General features: G+C 37.5%; 1 protein-coding gene across 20 annotated transcripts in view; it reads left to right on the top strand.

Moving 5' to 3' along the window:
• LRCH1 (leucine rich repeats and calponin homology domain containing 1) overlaps positions 1 to 20297 on the top strand; it is a 256777-nt gene that overhangs the window by 160874 nt on the left and 75606 nt on the right. For all 20 annotated transcript variants that reach the window (XR_005224569.2, XR_005224567.2, XR_005224562.2 and 17 more), the window contains 4 exons: positions 7127 to 7232; positions 10342 to 10478; positions 14920 to 15047; positions 16356 to 16440. Coding sequence is in view for 10 of the 20 variants with exons in the window: in XM_043522418.1 (XP_043378353.1) it covers positions 7127 to 7232; positions 10342 to 10478; positions 14920 to 15047; positions 16356 to 16440 (456 nt within the window). In the remaining 10 variants the exon portion in view is untranslated. The remainder of the gene's footprint in view (positions 1 to 7126; positions 7233 to 10341; positions 10479 to 14919; positions 15048 to 16355; positions 16441 to 20297) is intronic.

Below are 20297 nucleotides of genomic sequence, written 5' to 3'. Positions count from 1 at the left end.
GAATTAGGCCCTTACAACTATAGTTGGGCTAACTGTAGTTGGATACTCTTATTTTTTCTTTCTCTCCCTTGGGATGTACGGGGTCTTTATAATGGCTTAAAGGATGTTTAATATTTTTCTTTTTTGTGAAATGTGCACTTTATTGGTTTTTCATACTTTGTCATATTTATAATGACTTCTTAATGAAAATAAAAAAGCTATCAAATTAAAACACAAACAAAAACAATCTCACTATTTTAAAATGAAACTGCTAGTTATAGTGATGGTTTATTTTATGCTTAATCTATTAGTGGATTTATTTTATTAAGTTTTTATTTGCAAGTACAATTCAGGAATATTAGACATTTCTCTTTTTAGGGGACAGAATGACTAGGTGGATTATTAATGGGATTTGAATCTTGTCAACTCTTGGTCACTGCTGGTTTGAATGTGGCATTACTTAGCAATGAATAAACATCCTTGCCATCTAATGGCTGTTTGGGGGTCTCTCTGAAATAATTGGTGGTGCCAGTCCATTTCTCCCCAGCCCGGAGAAAATGAGCGAGCGAGGGTGGGGGAGAGTGAGCGATGGAGGGAGGGAGGATGGAGTTAGTGGGGGTGGGATTTTGGAGGAGGAGTGGGGCAAGGGCGGGGCATCGGGAAGGGACGGGGCAGGGGTGTTCAGTTTTCTGCAATTAGAAAGTTGGCAACCCTAGTTCCATGGGTAAACAGAGAATTTGCATTTAATAAGAATAAAAGCCCCGCTTCTGATTTAGCTTTTAAAAATTAAAAGCAAAATTATTTAAGAGGTTCAAAAGAAATACAAATTGTGCTCAGGAGGAGGCAGGACTCTTTGGATTTTTGGTTTGGTTTGGTCTGTTGTGCTACCACTGTTTCAAAAGACAGCAGATTTGACTGATTCTGCTGCTTCCCAGTCCAAGTATTATATCAGTGTCGCTCTTTGGAGGCACCAAGAAAATGTAAAAATTACTTTTCTAAAAATAATTGCAAAACAACATTGACTTGTATTGTAGCACATATCACTTTGGTTAGAATCTGACTGGAACAAGAGGGTAGAAAAACTTGTGTCAAAGCTGAAAGTATGACTCTAATCTTTTTCTCTGTGTTCTGTATGGTTACAAAATAGCATGTTAACATAACAAGGTTTGTTAAATTTGTGAATAATTCAGATCTGATGACATAATCCCCTTATGTTGATGAACACTAATTATTTATGTAACTATTCAGATTGCATTGTTTGCTTGGAAATTGCTAACTTATGACGTATTGGATGGGGTAAAGAGGAATATAAATTAAAGCATATTGATAAATAGTGCTACGCTATGTGATTCAGAGACTTTATATGGATGGGTTGCCACAGATTAAGCTAGGTCTCAGAACCCAAATAAAAGCATTTACCAGTAAAATGTTTCTGTTGCTATTGTACAATACCATTTTATAGAAATTTAACATTTTCCCCATTTAACTGCACCCAGATTATAGTAAATACATTTCACAGAGCAAATTGTATTTGTTGTGTATTCTTTTTAGTCTCAGAAATGAAACATTGAAATGTTTTTAATTTCTATTTAGATGCTACCACTTTAGTGAACATTCAGATTAATTTTAAGTATTGGTTAGGAAAATAACTTTCCTGTGGTTGTTGTAATTAATTACAATTCAGTAGTTCAGTTATTTTCCTTGCATTCAGTATGGTCTCAGATGACATGAGCTCTAAGAGAACTGACTTGTTTATTAAGACATTAACTCATGACTGAATCATGATTTTGAGATGAATTTCATCCTGTACATTCATCTCAGAATGTACAGGATGAAATTCACTTTAATGTTGACGTCTTGCATAAACTCATATGTACCCATTACACCAGTTCAGACCTAATTTAAGGATTTATTTGGTCTTTGGCAGTATGGTGAATTTCACCCTTTGAGAACACATAGCAACCAATATTTTAAGCAAATTTAAAATGTTTTAATAGGCAGTGAACAAAAGATTTAATCAGATGACATATTTAGTGGCATACTACTGACTATTTGAATAATCTGAAAGACACCTGGAATCTTCTTCAATGGATGTCAGTAGAACTGGTGAAAAAGTCCTAACAAAGCAAAAATTTTGCTTTTGAAATATTATTTTCTGTGACTAACCCTTAAAACAAAAAGTAGTAAAGTAAAAATGGATATCTTTACTACCACCACCACCATTTGTTTAATTATGGTTAACCTACTAACCGATTGTTATCCTTGCTTGGGCCATCTATTGGAATAAACTTGTATTAACATTTATAAGAATAATTTCAGAAAGAAATCCAAAATGGATGGAACCACATTGTCGTTTTCTACTAATTTGTAACCATTAAAATTTAAAGATATTGAGTGAAATTAATCTTGTTCCTGTGTACCAGCAGGATTTCATAATCCTTTGAGTTCTTTTAAAATCAAGTTGAATCTGTTTCAATCAGCTGGCTGTGGTTCTACTCTGAAAAGTGACTCAGTAAAACAACATTGTCGAGTTCCATGATATTTTGTTTGTCTCAGTTATTTCATATTAAATGTCCAGTTTATAAGTAAATATTTTTTCCTGTTGGCAATGTTGCAAACTCAACTCTGAGATCTAAAAGTCAATCTGGATTCTTTTCTTTTTATATATAATCACCGGTAATAAAGTTTCTGAAGACTAAATTCTGTCTTCATTTATAGTTGGAGAAACAAATTGTCTTCAGAAGGGTACTGAAGATGTAACTGCAACTGTTGTGTGCTGCAACTGAAATATAGTTGAATAAGGCTGCTTGAGCCAGAATTGAATCCAGCTCCCCTTTCCTTGTCTGAATTGGTTCTAATAATGAGTAAAAAGCAAAACCAAATGTTTTTAATGGCAAGGTAACTAGGTATGCACCAGACTGGAAATTCTGTAAGCACCTTAGGTACATTAAATACAAAGTTTTAAAATTTAAATATGGAAATGAATAATAAAATCAACACTGTTTTTGTTTTGTTTCAATAAAATAATTGACTTGGTAGCTAATGGGAAAATATGTAACTCTTGACAAATCATCCAGTGGGTCAACAGTCAGATGATTTATTTTACTTGCTATCAGTGCTCAAAGTGCGCACACAATTTTTTGCAGTAGTTGGGATTGAGATGGTGGAAACCCTCCAGCAGGTCCAAATGTATGTAGTAGTTTTGAAAAGTGAGATGGACACACAAGCTTTAGAGTTAAATCTGCATTGAAATTATTATAGATAGTTTACACCTGTCCTAAGGGGTGAATCCTCTCCATGACCGTGAAGAGATGCCTGTTAACGGCATTACTGTGGTTCTGCTGCTGAGGAGATGTGGCCCATGTATGGAAATGTGCATCCCTTCAGTGCCAAGGAGCTAAGCTGCATGACGGCAACTTGCATGCTGCTGTAGAGCAGGACTTAGGAGGTAGTGCTAGTGTACAGCTCTATGCTACTACTGTAAAAACTGAGTATTTAAAACTCTTAACTTCAGACTTTCGATAGTGCTAACAGCACTAACTTGTTTGCGCGCTATTTGACCTCCAAATTCCACTTGCCATAGAAATTTACTTAAATTGACTATTGTTCTCCAATCTTATTTGAGAGAGCTTGTCCATGTTGTCAAACAGGGAGACAACTGATAAGAATAAAATGGAATTATTAGAAGAAATCTGACCTTCATCAAATATTAACCTTTGGAATTTGAAAAGGCATTTGGAGTACATTATTTTAATTGTCTGCAGATGTCCTTGAAGCCAAGATGCAAAACAAAAGCAGGGTAATGTATTACATACTGGAATTAGGAGAAGTACGCTGCTCTTGATTTGTCATACGTACCCAACCAGAAAGTAAAAAATGTTGTATGCAGTGTTTAGTTGGATAAAAGATACTATTGTCTCTGGATATCTTGTGACTATGAACTGAAGAGATGAGTTTTATTCCTGGATTTCTTAAAAGGTCACCAGCAGACTTTGTCCTTGCAGCTACTAACAACCATAAAATTATTATACTTCCTTAAAAAATATCTTACACCCTGAAACCAAAGTCAGTTTTATTAAAGATTCATACACACATAGAAATATGCTTCTACACACATCCTTACCATACAGTTTTTCTGCAAGAGGGGCACTTTACCTTTTAACTGTATGTTCTAAAAAGTAAATGCTTAATTATGAACTTGTTTCAAGTCTTTAGATTAAAATTAGGGCAGTAAATCCCTAAAAATATTTGGACTAAGAACAATGCAATTAACCATACTTTACAGTAATTTGGACAAGAGAGAGTTTCCAGTGCACTCATTAACAAGGATTTTTTAATTTCCTTGTCTAAAACCTAAAACAATTCCCTGGCTCTGTTTTGAGAAGGGAAGGAAGTTTTGGCTGCAGTGGGATCCTGATAAGGAGACTTTTATCTCTCTGATACCCAATCCAGTATTGTCAAATAGAGCTTCCGTTTTCTCACTAATTATTCTTTGAAGAAATTCTTGATTTGGAAATGGCATTGACATAATATCTTTGAATAGTATTAAAGAAACTCCCTTCAAAGGGCTAAATTTGAAACCTGATTTGGGGAACTGCAGAATCTTATTTCTCATGGGTATTGAGCAACTTTGCCACTCGAAACAATAACCATAATAGTAGGAGTTAATGTCCTTAAGAAATTCCCTTGTCTCTTTAGGAAAAAGTGTTATCTCTACGTAAATCATACTCTTGGAGATACAGTGTCTGCTTACTTTTGTTGATCTCCCTATTATACAGCACATGAAACCTTGCAGGACCATTCTAATCAAACGACAGTGCATCACAGGTTAGGCAAAAGGTTCAGCATTCTTCTCAGTGTCATGTTGACTACATACTGGTGTGTTTGGTAGTATAAGCTAAAGCCTGTGAGTTAATTTGATCTTGTTTTAAAATGCCCTGATTACAAGAGTTGATCTTGATTACTGATTTTAGGCTTTTCAGAATCTTGATTAATGCATCAACAGTATTAGTATTATTAATGCATTTATTTTATATATGTATTACTAGTATTAATGCATTTCCTACTTTCCATTGTACCTTGTGTTGGATCAACTCCATCTTGTACTGCATCTTAACTTTACAAATCTAACTTTCTAGCAATTGTTCTTTTAGAAATTGTGAGCTGAAAAGAAGCTGCATCTTGGTCCAAGTTGTTAAAACCTGAGATGAGAGGCCTAATTCAGCCCTCTCTATAAATTAGCCATTGGGGCATTGAAATGTACAGGAATTTTTCTTTCTGTACCTTTGTAAATTTCAACAACCTCGCAGATCACAGGAACAAAGCACATAGCACTCAGGGTTTGGCTACACTTGCGAGTTACAGCGCAATAAAGGAGCCCCCGGGCGCACTAGCTCACTACCCATCTACACTGGCAAGGCACATAGAGCGCTCTGACTCCGTGGCTACAGCGCTGCTGGTACTCCACCTCGGTGAGTGGAATAACGTTTCCTGCGCCCTCGCTGGAGCGCCGTGGCGCCAGTGTGAACGAGGTGTTACATTACTGATCAGCCTCCGGAAACGTCCCATAATCCCCTTAAGTCAAGTGGCTACTCTTGTCATTGTTTTTGAATCGCTGCAGGAATGGAGATATGCCATTTGAAGTTCCGTTTCTGACAGCCAGCTGCTTATCTGCTCCGAGACAAAGCAAGCCATTGGTGTGGAATGCTGTGTGTGAGAGAGAGAGAGGGGAGGGTCGTCTGCCGCTGTCTGAACTTACAAGACAGTATGCTGACATGCTCTCACCCCCCCCAAAACCCACTCTCTCTCTCCCCCCACATACACACAAGACACTCCCTGTCACACTCCACTCCACCCCACCCCACCTGTTTGAAAAGCATGTTGCAGTCACTTGCATGCTGGGATAATTGCCCATAATGCACCACTCCCAATGCCGCTGCAAGTGTCGTAATATGGCCACGCCAGCACGCTTGAAGCTGTCAGTATAGACAGACTGCAGCACTTTCCCTACTGCGCTCTCCGAAGGCTGGTTTAACTCAAAGCGCTTTACATCTGCAAGTGTAGTCGTGCCCTCAGTATAGTGGGACATGCACACCTGTTATTGCGAATTAACCAATGGAGTGCTCTCTGTTCTAAGTGTTTGTAAGTCTGCACTTTGGAGAACTTACAGACATTCTGAGTTCACAGAGTACTCTGATTAAAAGTATTTATATTTTTAGATGTGGTAAACTTGGGACCACTTAACCAAGAAAATAGGGTAAAGCACCTGTATGATTTAGGAGTCTAAATTCCTTTGCCTTTCAATGAGACGTCTGCTTTTAAGTCACTTACATGCTTTTGAAACTTTTTACCTAATACTCTTTTAACAACCTCTGTATTTCCCATCAAATAAATGAGATTTTTTTTTATAAAAGAGGAGAGTTGTTTCCCACCATCTTAAATTTGTACTGTCACATTGAATTGCCAGTTCTCCTTCTCTCTCTTTCAAAGAGGTGACTTTTGTAAGAGGAGACTGTTTCTCCTTCTGTAGAGTTTAAAGTATGAATTACATACTTAGCAGTAATTGTGAGCCCCTTCCTATACCCAGTTCTTAAACTAGTGCGTAAAAATAACTGCAGTTGTGTTATGTTTTTGTGTTGCTAGCATTTTGGTTTTAAAAAAGGAAAAATCTCTAAATCAATTTTTTTTTTTAAATTGAAACCCAACTTCTAATATATCTCCACCAAACCTCCCCGCAAGTAATCTAATTTAGAGTCCCATCAAAAGAGAGCCGGTTGATTTTAGAAAATTGTTCATTTCCTATCAGTGTTCTGTGTCATCCCCCCCAGATTGCAAAGTCCTTCAGAAATGTACTGGAAAGTCAAAAACAGATGTAGAAAAATGAACAAGGAGCCCAAATGGCACTCTGCATAACTTCACTAAGCAAATCTAAGTAAATGCTGTATTTTGGTTTTATGTGATGTGACACCTATCACATGGCTAGTTTTTCAGTGCAAAGATAAGACATGGCAGGTTATATGAATTTACATTTCATTAACCTGGAAAACATGTTTTAATGGGTCAACAAAGTACTTTGAATTTCACACCCATAATAGTCAACTGTCTTGAGGGAAGACAGTTCATCATCTCCTTATTGCTTTTAATATAGGATGTCAGCTGCAATGAAATCACAGCTTTGCCACAGCAGATAGGCCAGTTGAAATCTCTAAGAGAACTGAATATCAGAAGAAATTACCTCAAGGTTTTACCACAAGGTAAAAAGAAAAAAAATAAGACCTTTAAAATCACTTTTTAATTAAAACTTAGAAAATATGCATGTATTTAATTACGTAAATAAGTAAGATAAACCTCGCATTTCCTTGTGCTAAAATTTGTTGAGTTTGGACTTACTGTGCATCAGCAACATTCTACAATACTTACTGCCAAGCAGAAGCAATATGTGGGTCTTTTTAAAATGAATAATCTTTGTGATTCATGGTGGCTTGATACTTGTCTTCAAATCATTAGTTTGAAGAGTACTTATTTATGAATGACCTATGAAGGCAGACCCTCCGCTGGTATAAAATGTCTTAGCTCTGTTGTGGAGTTATGACAATTTACACCAGCTGAGGATCAGCCCTGTGGAGTCCTAGAAATATTTTAGGAATCTTGGCAAAAAGTATATGATGTACTTAAAAATACTATGTGTTTTTTCCTGAGGTCATTGTATTTGCATTAGAAGTCTAATCAAATCGGTACTGCTTCTGTGTGAGTAGAAGTTGCATATTATTAGGGCTGTCAAGTGATTAATAAAATTAATCATGATTAATCATGCTGTTAAACTATAACAGAATACCATTTCAATATTTCTGGATGTTTTCTACATTTTCAAATATATTGATTTCAATTACAACACAGAATACAAAGTGTACAGTGATCACTTTATATTTATTTTTGATTACAAATATTTGCACAACTATAACATGAAATATACGGCAGAATGCGGGTAAAACAGAGCAGGAGACATACAAGTCTCCCCCAAGGAGTTCAGTCAGAAATTTAATTAACGTCATCAGCATGGACGCATGTCCTCTGAATGATGGACAAAGCATGAAGAGGCATAAGAATCTTTAGCGCATCTGGCTTGTAAACATCTTGCAACGCCAGCTACAATAGTGCCATGCGAACACCTGTTCTCACTTTCAGCTGACATTGTAATTAAGAAGTGGGCAACAGTATCTCCCATAAATGTAAACAAAGTTGTTTCTCTTAGCAGTTGGTTGAACAAGAGGTAGGACTGAGTGGACTTGTAGGCTCTAAAATTTTACATTGTTTTGGTTTTGAGTTACGTAACAAAAACTACATTTGTAAGTTGCATTTTCATAATAAAGAGATTGCACTACAGTACTTGTATGAGGTTAATTGAAAAATACTATTTCTTTTGTTTATCATTTTTACAGTGCAAGTATATGTAATAAATAATATAAAGTGAGCACTGTACACTTTATATTCTGTGTTGTAATCAAAATTGATATATTTGAAAATGTAGAAAAACATCCAAAAATATTTAATAAATTTCAATTGGTCTTCTATTGTTTAACAGTGCAATTAATCACGATTAATTTTTTGAGTTAATCACGAGTTAACTGCGATTAATTGACAGCCCTACATATTATGTTGCTGTCCAAGTTAGGGGTGGCCAACCTGTGGCTCCAGAGCCACATGCGGCTCTTCAGAAGTTAATATGCAGCTCCTTGTATAGGCATCAACTCCGGGGCTGGAGCTACAGACGCCAACTTTCCAATGTGCCGGGGGGGGAGGGGGGCTCTCTGCTCAACCCCTGATTCTGCCACAGGCCCTGCCCCCACTCCACCCCTTCCTGCCCCCTCCCCTGAGCCTGCTATGTCCTCGCTCCTCCTCCTCCCCGCCTCCTGCATGCCATGAAACACTGATTGGTGGGGCTCCCGGTGGGTGGGAGGCGCTGGGAGCAGGGTCGGGAGAGCTGATGTAGGGGCTGCTGACGTATTACTGTGGCTCTTTGGCAATGTACATTGGTAAATTCTGGCTCCTTCTCAGGCTCAGGTTGGCCACCCCTGGTCCAAGTGATGATACCTTAGGAAATGCACCAGAAGAAATTCTATATTGTCCACTCACCTCTTGGTCTCTGGTGTTTGATTACCAACACTGTTAAATTGTTGTGGGTTAGTTTTTATACACTGATACACAGTATTGGCATAAAACTTTGTATATTTGGGGGATATTAAAACAATAAGACATTAAACAGGAAAGTGGTGCTTATTAACATACACCTTAATTATGTACATATAAAAATGAGGTGAGTCTAGATATGGTGTTTATAAATTTACAGGACTTGTGGGGATAAGATGCAGTTATGAAAGCCAGCTATTTTTCCTGGGCTAAATCTTGAAGTTCTTACTCAAACAAAATTTTCTTTGAAGACAAGTTAGAACTGAATGTTTGAATGATTCAATATTAGTAATGAAAAGCATTAGAAAAAAGTTGACCACACTAGTAATGTAGTCCTGCCCACAAAAGGGAACAGTTACTCTATTTGGCATTGCTTTGATTCTTTATAATCACCCGAATTAATATCAGCGTAAAAATGTGGTGGGGAAAGTGACTATATTTAGCTATTTTTCTTACTTAATCCCATTTCCATCCCTTATTGTGGCAGCATTGCTTATTCTGACAATGCCTTTGGAGAGATCCCATCAGGATTTCCAGAGTTTATGCCATCAATACTGACCATCCTTTAGTAATCTGAAATGCTGTGGCCTACATTAGAGACCCAACCTTCTTGCCTGGCTCTGCCTGAGCAGCAATCCCAAAGAAGGTATCTTTGACTGACACAGCGACTCTAGGAAACTGTCTATACTCCTTCAAAAGAATAGTACAATACATTGTATCCCAACTGAGCAACAATAGTTTATACTACTGGAAATAGAAGTTAGAGACTATTCTTTCTACTTAATCTGGTACAGAATTTATTTTCAAACCCATTTGTTTTTATGGAATTTATAGATTTAAATAGCTACGCTTCCCTTTGCAGCATGAAAGGTATTTGATTTTATTTTAAGCAGCTGCCAAGTTGGCCTACATACTTGCGAATGACAAGTGCTGTGACTATAGCACTGGGTGGACATTGTACACAGAATGTAATTTATAAGGTCTACAGAATACATAAGTAAAGTAACAGGATTGTCCACAACTTGTATTTAGAAGAAAAATAAATTTAATTTATTATACTGTGGAATCCTTACTTTCTCCAGTTACAAATAGAATCAGATTCAAAAGTACTTACTTCATGTATTTTGTGACAAAAATAAATATCATAATAACTATGATCCTTTCTGTTACTTTTAGAACTAGTAGAGCTTCCCTTGGTAAAGTTTGACTTTTCCTGCAATAAAGTGCTCGTGATTCCAGTTTGTTTTAGAAAGATGGTACAGTTACAAGTATTACTGCTTGAGAACAATCCTCTGCAGTCTCCACCAGCACAAGTAAGTAATGTGTGTCACTTAAATTGTGATTTAGAATAAGGATAGGCTAGATGATGTCAAGAACAGCTTGTGTTTAATTATTATAGTATAAAATTCATTATCTTGTTTTTTTTGAAGATTGCAAACCCAGCAGTGCTAGCTGTTGGGTCTTAATTATCATAGTCAATTGATTTTAGCTAGAATTTTTTCTGAAATATAAATAAATGGGAGATGGTAGGTCTCCTCAAGTTCCTAACTTGTGCTCTTGAGCATACGTAGCACCTGAACAGAGTCATTCTAGAATATTCCCCCTACTAAATTGCAGCTATCTTATAAATACATTGTTAAACTTTATTTCATTCACCTGTCTTCTTTCAGTGGTTACTACTAATAAACGGGATATTTTCATGATGGTGGAGGGGAAAATTGTAAGAGAAGTGTTGTGGATAAACCTATATTCCATAACTGCTATAAGGGAATGGGCTGACATTTTAGGAAGCTTTGGTGTGATTTTACCAATTAACAAACCACTAATAAGTTCAGGCCAGGAAATCAGTTAAAACATCATCTTCTGGAAGTCTACTGTATGGGATGCACATAGAAACTAATAAGTTCCATATTTGGATGTAGCCTGCCTTGAAGTGTAATATATTGTGATGTGAATGTAGACAACACCTCCACCAGTAGACAGTGCTATATCTTACTGTTAAGTTACAGCTATATCTTACTTGTATGTTATGTTGTTTATGTGATCTGAGGGGTTAACAGGAAGATCTGTCCTGTCTGTGTTTACTAAGTTGGTGTTTGCTGTGTCTGAGTAAATCTCTGATTCTGTAAGCAAATATTACAACCAGTGGCTTCAAGATGGCAAAAGCACTTTTGCCTGAGAAGAAATTTACTGGATCTTTGAGTCTTCAGACTTTGAGTGGATTGTCGAGGAAGTAGCACAGTACCTAGCGGTATTTTTGAATAGTGATGCCAAGATATTTGACCAGTAGCTTCCCAGTGCAAATCATGGTTCTTATAGACAGTTACACAAACACTTATATAACCTCTATGAAAGGCCATTGGCCTTTTTGGAGTACTGGAAGGAATGGCAAGCTAGAAGGCATCTGGAAGAGGAACCCCTGCAGAGTTATATGCGTGCATTAAGGAGATTGTTCAATAGACCTTTCCGTCCTCTCCCTGTCCAGGAGATGACTCGAGTGAAGCAGAATCTGCTGTGCCACATATGGAACTGGCAATTCAGAGAGTGGCAAGCCACGAGAGGATTCTGTGTGAAAAGTCAGTTTCTAAACAGTTTAACAGGAGAACTTCATAATCTGCTTGTGAAGGATAACATGCTGAACATATCTATGGACCTGATTATATGCAGAGTTCAAAAATATGGAAGAAGAAATTTATGTTTCCCTTAAAGGTATAAGCTGCTAATTCGCAGCCTTAGGGTGATTCCTTTATACCAGATGCTGCACTTCAAGAAATTGCTAGTGAAATGGCTAAATAATTGGCAGAGGCCCATGTGCAACCTATTCACAGGCATCCCATAGGTCAGAAGAGAGAGACTGTTTCCCAAGTGGGTCCCATGACAGATGACATTTTCAGGTGATATGGAAGCAAAGGCCATTGGAGACAGAATTGCCCAAACAGAGGTAAGCCACACCAAGGGAAATGAGAAGTTGCTGATGCAGTAGGGCCACCATCAGCAATTCTTAGAATGGGCCAGTCAAAAGCTACACAGACACTTGTTACTATGTGTCTGGAGACATCGATGCCTGGAAAACTACAATGCTGTTGAACTCAGGATCTGAAATAAGTCTGATCTGTGGTGACCACCCAGTGCTGAAAGGGAAGAGAATTTGTACTGCAGGAGTTAAACTGGTGAGTGTTAATCATCAACACTACTCCCCCTGAACTTGGGGTCTTTGCATACTAAGTGGAGTTCTGTTGCGGTGACCAGTATTTCTAGTGCTGTTATGTTGGGAGAGGATTTCATCTGAGAGCATCACAAGAACTCTTGGGGTACTAATAGAAGAGTTTTGTCCCTGGATACCATTCAGATACCCCTGCTGGATGTTGGCAGGAGGAAGTGTGGACCCTGGGGTTCTTAGAGGTGCCTCTACCTTGCCTATAGGATGACAGAGAGGAACTGCATCCTCCCTGTGAAGGCTTAGGTAAAGTTGTGGTGAAGCCAGCTAATCATGCAATAATACCCCTAATGATAAAGGACAGCTGCAGTGAATCTGTAGGAGTATTTGAAGCTACCAGTATCTGGTCAGGATTGCTGTTTAGCAGAACTTTTTTTTTTTCCCGAGCTGGACCAAAGGGTGTGATGTGGATAAGGGCAATTAACATGACTGACCAGGAAATGCAGCTAGTGAAAAATCGGGGACAGTGTCCAAGGTAACTAGTGTCTCAAAGCCTCCCACAGGGGCAGAGATCAAGAGCTATGTTGCAGCCCAGTCAGTAAAAGAGCTAGGGGTTGACTTGACAAAAGCAGCCATAGAAGGCAACAAAGGGAAGTGATTAGAACAGTTGCTTGTACAATATGCCACTGTGTTCTCCAGGAATAATGAAGAGCTTGGGAGATATGATTGGATGCAACATTGGGTTGTGCTTAAGCCAGGGAATATTCCTGTGAAGCAGCCCCCACATCAGATTTCCCTGGAATAACAGTCACAGATTATTTTTGGGTTCCACAAATCCATGCTTCCCTGTGACTTGATGTTCAGGCAGCAAGAACTGGCAAGGCCCTCTGCACCTACACAGAGAGGTGACATGATGGAATCTAATATCAGCGACCTGATGACTGCATTCCGGAAAGTGGAGGAACAGATGAGCTGGAAATGAACATGTCGAGCACAGGGTGCCAGGAAAAAAGGAAAATGATGTGCCCATCCAGGAAGGAGAGAAGCTGTAGGTATGCAACTGGAAAAATCCCAAAATTACTCCTTTTTTGGAGGGGACATTACACAGTAATTAAGAAATTAAACAATTTATCCTTCCTGATTTAAAAAAAGAAGTGAGAGCCCACCCTTTTGTATTGCATTCAGAATTGGTGCCCAGCTTCACTGAAAGAAAGGGGAGGGCAAGCATTGAGGATGCTCAACAACTATTCCAGAGGGCTTCAGTAGAGGATTTGGAGGTACTCAGCAGGTTCCTATGGCTCATAAGGGGAGACTGATTGTGAACAAAGAATTGCTGGGGTGTTCTAGGAACCTCAACACAGTGCCGTCTTCATCAGACAGTCTGACCACAACAGATAGGCCTGATCTAGAGGACATGAATCCTTCACTCGCTGATCTAGATCCAACTATGAGTGGTGCGTACATGACTGAATACAGGACTTGAGTGAGCAGATGAACATGGAAATCTGCATGGATGGCAGACTACTTGGATTCCTAGGATTTAATGTTTTAAATTCATATTTAACTAGAGAGGGGAATGTTGTAATGATCAGTGTAGATAGCACTACAGTAGATGATGCTATATCTTTGTCAGTGTGAAGTTGCTGTATGTGGGTACTTGCAGTGTCTGAGTAAATCTCTGATTCTATAAGTGAGTTCTACAGTAAAACTGAAGGAAATGCCTATGTTCTCTGTAGGCTTCTGCCATCCAAAGTTTTCCACTAGCATTGTTTGGACGCATTGAACTATTACAGCTCTGCTATTGGAGCTGAAAATGATTGTTGATTGACAAGCATCGCTTGCATGGAATAAGAGTAAGACATCATTTGCTTAAAGAAAATAAGCAAAACGTTTTCCATTTTTCCATTAACCATAAAGCTGATTTTAAAAGATAAGTGAAGGAGACACCACCAAGTGGTGAGATTACAAATATTAGCTCATTTTTTTCCATGTAATAAATGCATCATACAAATGCATAGAAACTTGTAAAGACCGTTTAACTACATAGAAAGAGACAACACATTTAAGTGCCCAGTTAACTACTTTCTTAAAATAAAAAAATTTATTACTTTAATAATAATTTTCAGTTTATATTTTCTCTTTCTCCATTGGGAAGGGGGAAGGTACAGTACTTTCCACATGGATTTATAATGTATCATATGTTAATATGGCTGCTTCTTGTTTCTACTTTCTTTACACACTTATTTTGTTTTTGATGTTAAGGGAGATGTGCATTACTCTTGGAATGTATTTATACTAGAAGACGTAAAGTTGTGCACATCTTGCCCAAACCCACATGGGTCACGGTGGGCATGCTCCAGTTGAAGTCATTGGTAAAATTCCCATTATCTCCATTACTACTTCTTAACGTCTTCTCCAAAGCAGCAAAATTAGATCGCACACTGTTTTTGTTGTAATTTTTACAAACGATATAATCTGATGAAAAACATTCTGTCTGCTATTTTTCTAGGAAGTTAATATTAGTAAGGTTAAGTTTGGAGCAAATATTTTTTAAAAAATCTCTATGGTTATAAATGTGTTTTTTCTCATCCTAATAGATTTGTATAAAGGGTAAAGTGCACATATTCAAATATCTCAGCATACAGGCGTGCCAGATTAAAACAGCAGACTCACTTTATCTTAATGCCATAGAACGACCACACTTGCAGCAACCTGTGGAAGAGAGGTAAGTATAAAAGACTAACGCTGCATTCTTTGTTCACAAAAATCAGTTCTAGAGGTCTGGAAACAAAGTGGAATGTATTTTTTATTCTTTTACTTCAAGAGTTTTCAATGTAGTCTTATGTCAGCTGCACCTTTTTCTGAATAAAACTCAGATCTGAATTAATAATCTCTATTATTACAATTATTAAAGGCAGCCTTTTTCAACATTCCTGTGTTATACTTTATTTATTTATCACATATACTTTAGCACAAGTATATCCTTTGTATTTGTTAGCTTTTCCACTAGCCTATAAAAAAACAAAAATTATGGAAAATACTGTTTTCATGTTTTGGAGAATAATCTTATAATAATGGCTTCCAGAGAAACACAAAACCTCTGGGATTTCCACAGAGTATTTCACACAAAGTCCCAGTATTTACTCATAACAGATGGTAAAAACTGAGCCTTAATCAGAGACCTGGTTTTTACAAAGACTCATAAAATTGCGTTTTTCATTTCTATTGGTAAATGTCTAGTTGCTGAAAAAGTGACACTGTGCAAAAAGAAAAAATGGTGGAATTGAGCAGGATTACAATTTAATTTTTTAAATCACAAATAGGCAGAAATGTGTGATGTGGAAAAAATGTAATGGTCAATGTACTATCCTAGGAACATGAGCATATGATTGATATTGTACAATGAGTAAAGGTCATATGTTAGGCAATGAAACCAGAGCAGAAGGTACCTGGCATTATTATGGTTTACCAATTTAAATAAGTAAACCTCAAGGAGTTTTTAAATGAATGCATGTCACAAAGGTACCTATGTTATTAATTACTTCACACTCTAGGGAGATCCAACCCCGTCTCCTCCAACACTAATTAATTTTTAACATATTAATGCTCAGGTACGATTCAGTTGATTACAGTCTGAGTTCAACTGTTTTAGTTGATTTGAAGGTCACTTTGGGGATATGCTAAGCAATCAGAATGCTGCTAAGCTGCTGGCAGTTTTTATCCATGTGAACAAAAAAGGATGATTTAACAATAGATTATTTTTTCCTATACTTAATAAATCTTCTTTTTAACCAGTCAGCTTAGTATCTTCTTAGAGGAACTTGTCGAGTTGTTTGTTTAATCCATTTTACTTGATGTTGAACATTTGCACAATAATGTTACCAGTCTTGCTTCACATGTATTATATTATTAATTTGTTAAGGGACTGATCTTGGACCACAGAAACTAATGGGAGTTTTTGCATTGACTTCACTGAGATCAGGCTCTTACTGCACACTAAGATAACTTTCTGTTGGCTTTTGTTTACATTTAGCATTGATGACATATATCCAAGTAAGAAGGATTCTGATTCAGGTGTTGGCAGTGATAACGGAGATAAGCGTTTGTCAGCTACAGAGGTAAATTACCTGAATTTTTGCTTTTTCAGCCATTTTGGTTTATACTTCCAGTTGGATGGTTTTGTGGAGATGCTTTCTATGTATCAAAAATATGCAGCCAAACCCTGGACAGAAATTTCTACAAAAGTGAAGAGTGAAATGATGAAGGTAGAAGAGAAACTTTATTCTATCTATCCTGTGGAGGGGGCTGTCAAAACACTTATTTCAAAAGGTTTTAAGAATACATTACTGAAGAACAGAAGTTGATCATGAGTGGATTGATGCTTTTAAGATTTTATTGCCTACGAGAATTAATTATTTATCTCGCTCTGATTGAAAGTCAGTGGGAATTGGGCACAAAACTCCTTTAGGCACTTTTGCAAATCTCACCCTAAATTTATTATTATCTTGCTTCCACCACTCAGATCTTCTTTTCAAGTTCTTGCTGTCTAAAGGCCACTGGAAAACACAGACTCTGGATGTTACAGCTGCTTTGTAATGTTCTTGCACATGGCTATTTTGTTCTGTAAATATTCATTAAAACAGACGCCAGGCTGGCACTCTACTTTGCTGCTGAACTGGCCCTTTCTTTTTTTTTTTTTTTTAAGCCCAAAATTGAAAAAAGAGCCTTTTGAGGTGAGTCTCCCCAAAGTACTAATTTGGACTTGGTGCAGTTTTTAAAATATTGTACATTTAAAAGCAGAAAGAGAAAGAAGTGTGAACAGATTGGTGGGAGGCTGCTGAGAGAACAGGGTACTGCAAAAAGAGAAAAGAATAGGTAAATTGAATCTTCAGGGGAGTTGAGAAGAGCAAGTGAAAATGGATGAATGGAAAAGAGCATGGGAGGGAATAGGAAAAAGAAGGGTGGGAGATAGTATGGAAAATATGACAGGGAAGATAATGGGGTATGGGGAAAAATGAAGAAGGAAAGGAAAAGGAGGAAGTTTAGCTGTGTAATACAGCTCCCAGGGGGTCATGACTTTAGGACTTTATTGGTACATGCCTTTTTATTTTTTTGTACAACACCTGCCATGTTCTTGATACTAACCAATGGAACCATATCATCATAGAGTGGCATGATGAAAGCTTTAACTTCTCCTTTTAATTCTTTTAAAGAGAATGCTGCCATTTTCTGTACTTCTTGTAAAGTATGGATTTTCATGGGAAAGTGGGTGTTGGTGAGCCCATGTGGGTGGCCTCCCCTTGTCCTGGTCCCAGACAGGGGCTCCCACAGGGAGCAGCAGTGGCCAAAGCTGCTTCGTTACTCAGATGTTGTAAATGTGAGAAGGATGCGTTACCTAGGGAGGTGGCGGAATCCCCTTCCTCAGAAGTTTTTGAGGTCAGGCTTGACAAAGCCCTGGCTGGGATGATTTAGTTGGGGATTGGTCCTGCTTTGAGCAGGGGGTTGGACTAGATGACCTCCTGAGGTCCCTTCCAACCCTGATATTCTATGATTCTATGATCAGAAGAGGCCATGTATCCAGTCCCCACCCTTTCCTCCCACCCTCCTTTGTATACTTGATGCTCGAATATGAATTCTGTTTGGTTGGGTTTTTTGTAAGTCTGGCAGCCACAAGTGGGGAATTTGGTGGTGAGGGTCAGTAAGACATGAGGCACACTTTTAGCCACTATAAATAATAATGACTATGAATGGGGAGTAAATCTCTAAAGTAATTGAATGATGAACTTGCAGAAACTTGTCCAAGTTGCCATAGAATTTTTGGTCTGATTGATGGGAGGAATTCATGTCACTTTAAAGGAATACATATTTTGCGACTCTGAACATGTTTATGCTGATTTTCAGTGCTCATCTGCCTCTCAGATGGGTAGGAGAGAAGTTTTTTGGAAGTTGTGCAAGGAGAAAGATTCAAGTCTAGAAACTGAATTTATTGTTAATACAAAAACAAATAGAAACTAATGAGCACTTGTCATAAAGGATATAAATTGGTTTGTTTTTTAAATGTTGGAACATTAAAAATGGCATCAACTGGAAAGTATTTTGACAAGTTTCCCCCTAAAAATGAAGCTGAATCGCTGCAATTTCAAGCCAGCGTTTTAATAGTTTCCCTGTAGTCCTGGGAGCATATATTCCATTCAAGGAGTCTGAATTTCCTTATTGCCATATTTCTCCATATTGCTTTTCTCATATGTTTGCTTAAAGTGCCTAAGCTTGTTAATGAAGCACTGTTATTCCAGAGCTTCCTGTGTGACTATAAATAATATTTTTAGAAAATGGATTGTCCCTCCTGTAATTAAAACGTAGCAGGCCTACACTGGAAAAATTGTTTTAAGAAAATAGCAGGAGTGAAACAACCCCTTTTTCATATAATAGCACAAAGATTAATTATGTAATATTCATGTATTCATTCATTCATTCATTTTCTCTTTCCAGTAATAGAGAAAATGGGAAGTAGGATCATGAATCCTAAACATGCATAGTGAACTTAACATGAGAGAAGTGAATGGTACCACATTTTCTTGTACATCATACTTTGAGACCTCTATTGTACATGGAAATTTTGCAAAATTGTGATTTCAAGTCCACATTTTGTAACCAAATACATCCGTGATCTTTTCAAAGAGAGCACGTTAAATTGGATTATAATCACTTTCACTCCTTTAAAATGTGAATGCTTTTACAATGTACAAAAAGCTCATCTTTCTTACTGAGACTATCTTTAGAAATATATCAAAACAAATTGACTTGTAGTTCCCTAAGATTAATTATATTTCAGTTCATTCATAGAATGACACACAGAGCTCATTCTGTATTTACTGTTCTTTTTTCAAGTATGTGTGAGATTTTTGTGTAATTTAAATAAAAATGGGATTTTTTTAATTCAAATTAAGTGAAGTTTTTCTTTCATTTAACACTGATGTACATTTTAGGAATCTTGTCAGATATGCAGTTGGGCAGAAAGGAGAGAGAGGGGATAGTGGGCTAAAGGAACAAATTACATATATTCTCTGGCTAGCTGGTCTGACCCTGACAGCATCATAGAGGTCATTTCTTTATATCTGAAGTGTAGTCCTGGATATTGCCAATATCACACACAGACATCTTCTCCTTTCATGTATTGTTTCTTTAGAAAATATATTGATTATGGCAACTGTGAGATAAATCCTGCTTTTCAATGGTATCTCCTTTACAGTATCTCATTCATCTTTAGAGATGATGGGTAACACTTTGATTCACCTTTTTTCTTTAAAACTTCTGTCTCAGTTAAAATTCATTAGAACAGCAGCAGATTTTTATTCCTTTAACAGTAGTATTTGAGATTTGCACAGGGAGATCAAGATTAAATATGACATGTGAAGATCCATTTGATTTTTCTGCACCATTACCCTGATGGATGTGGCATTGGTACCAGCACTGTAGGCTCTTCTTTGAGTGCTGATCCCTATGTGTTTTCCACTGTGGGGACGCATGTGCTCCATGCCCCTGGAGCCGGAGAATTTTGAAAGCTGTGGCTGCTGATCCACATATTCACCCTGGCTCACCTCATGCTTCTGACAGGAGATAAAGAGTGGGTGGACCGACTGCTTCTCTGGTTCCTTCTCACCGCCACATGGTTCAGGTCAGACCCTCCAGAGTCCAAAGCTTTGGAAGTATTTCTTTATCTGTTAACATATATTTAGATATCTGTAAATAATTTTTAGAAGTTTTAGAATTTAAAAGTTTTATCTAATAGTTTATAGTATTTTATCTAATAGTTTATAGTATTTTATAATTAGTTAGTCAGTCTCCCCGATCTGGGGATCACTCCTTCCTCTGTACCCCATTTTGGATATTGGACTATGCCCAGGACTCCGGGGTTCAAAATTTGTGCTTCTTGCCTGCGATCCTTCTCAATCAGCGATGACCATCAATGCTGCAT

This window comes from Chelonia mydas, chromosome 1 (genome assembly GCF_015237465.2).
Source record: "Chelonia mydas isolate rCheMyd1 chromosome 1, rCheMyd1.pri.v2, whole genome shotgun sequence".
NCBI lineage: Eukaryota > Metazoa > Chordata > Testudines > Cheloniidae > Chelonia > Chelonia mydas.
This window is presented reverse-complemented; position numbering and strand designations above follow the sequence as displayed.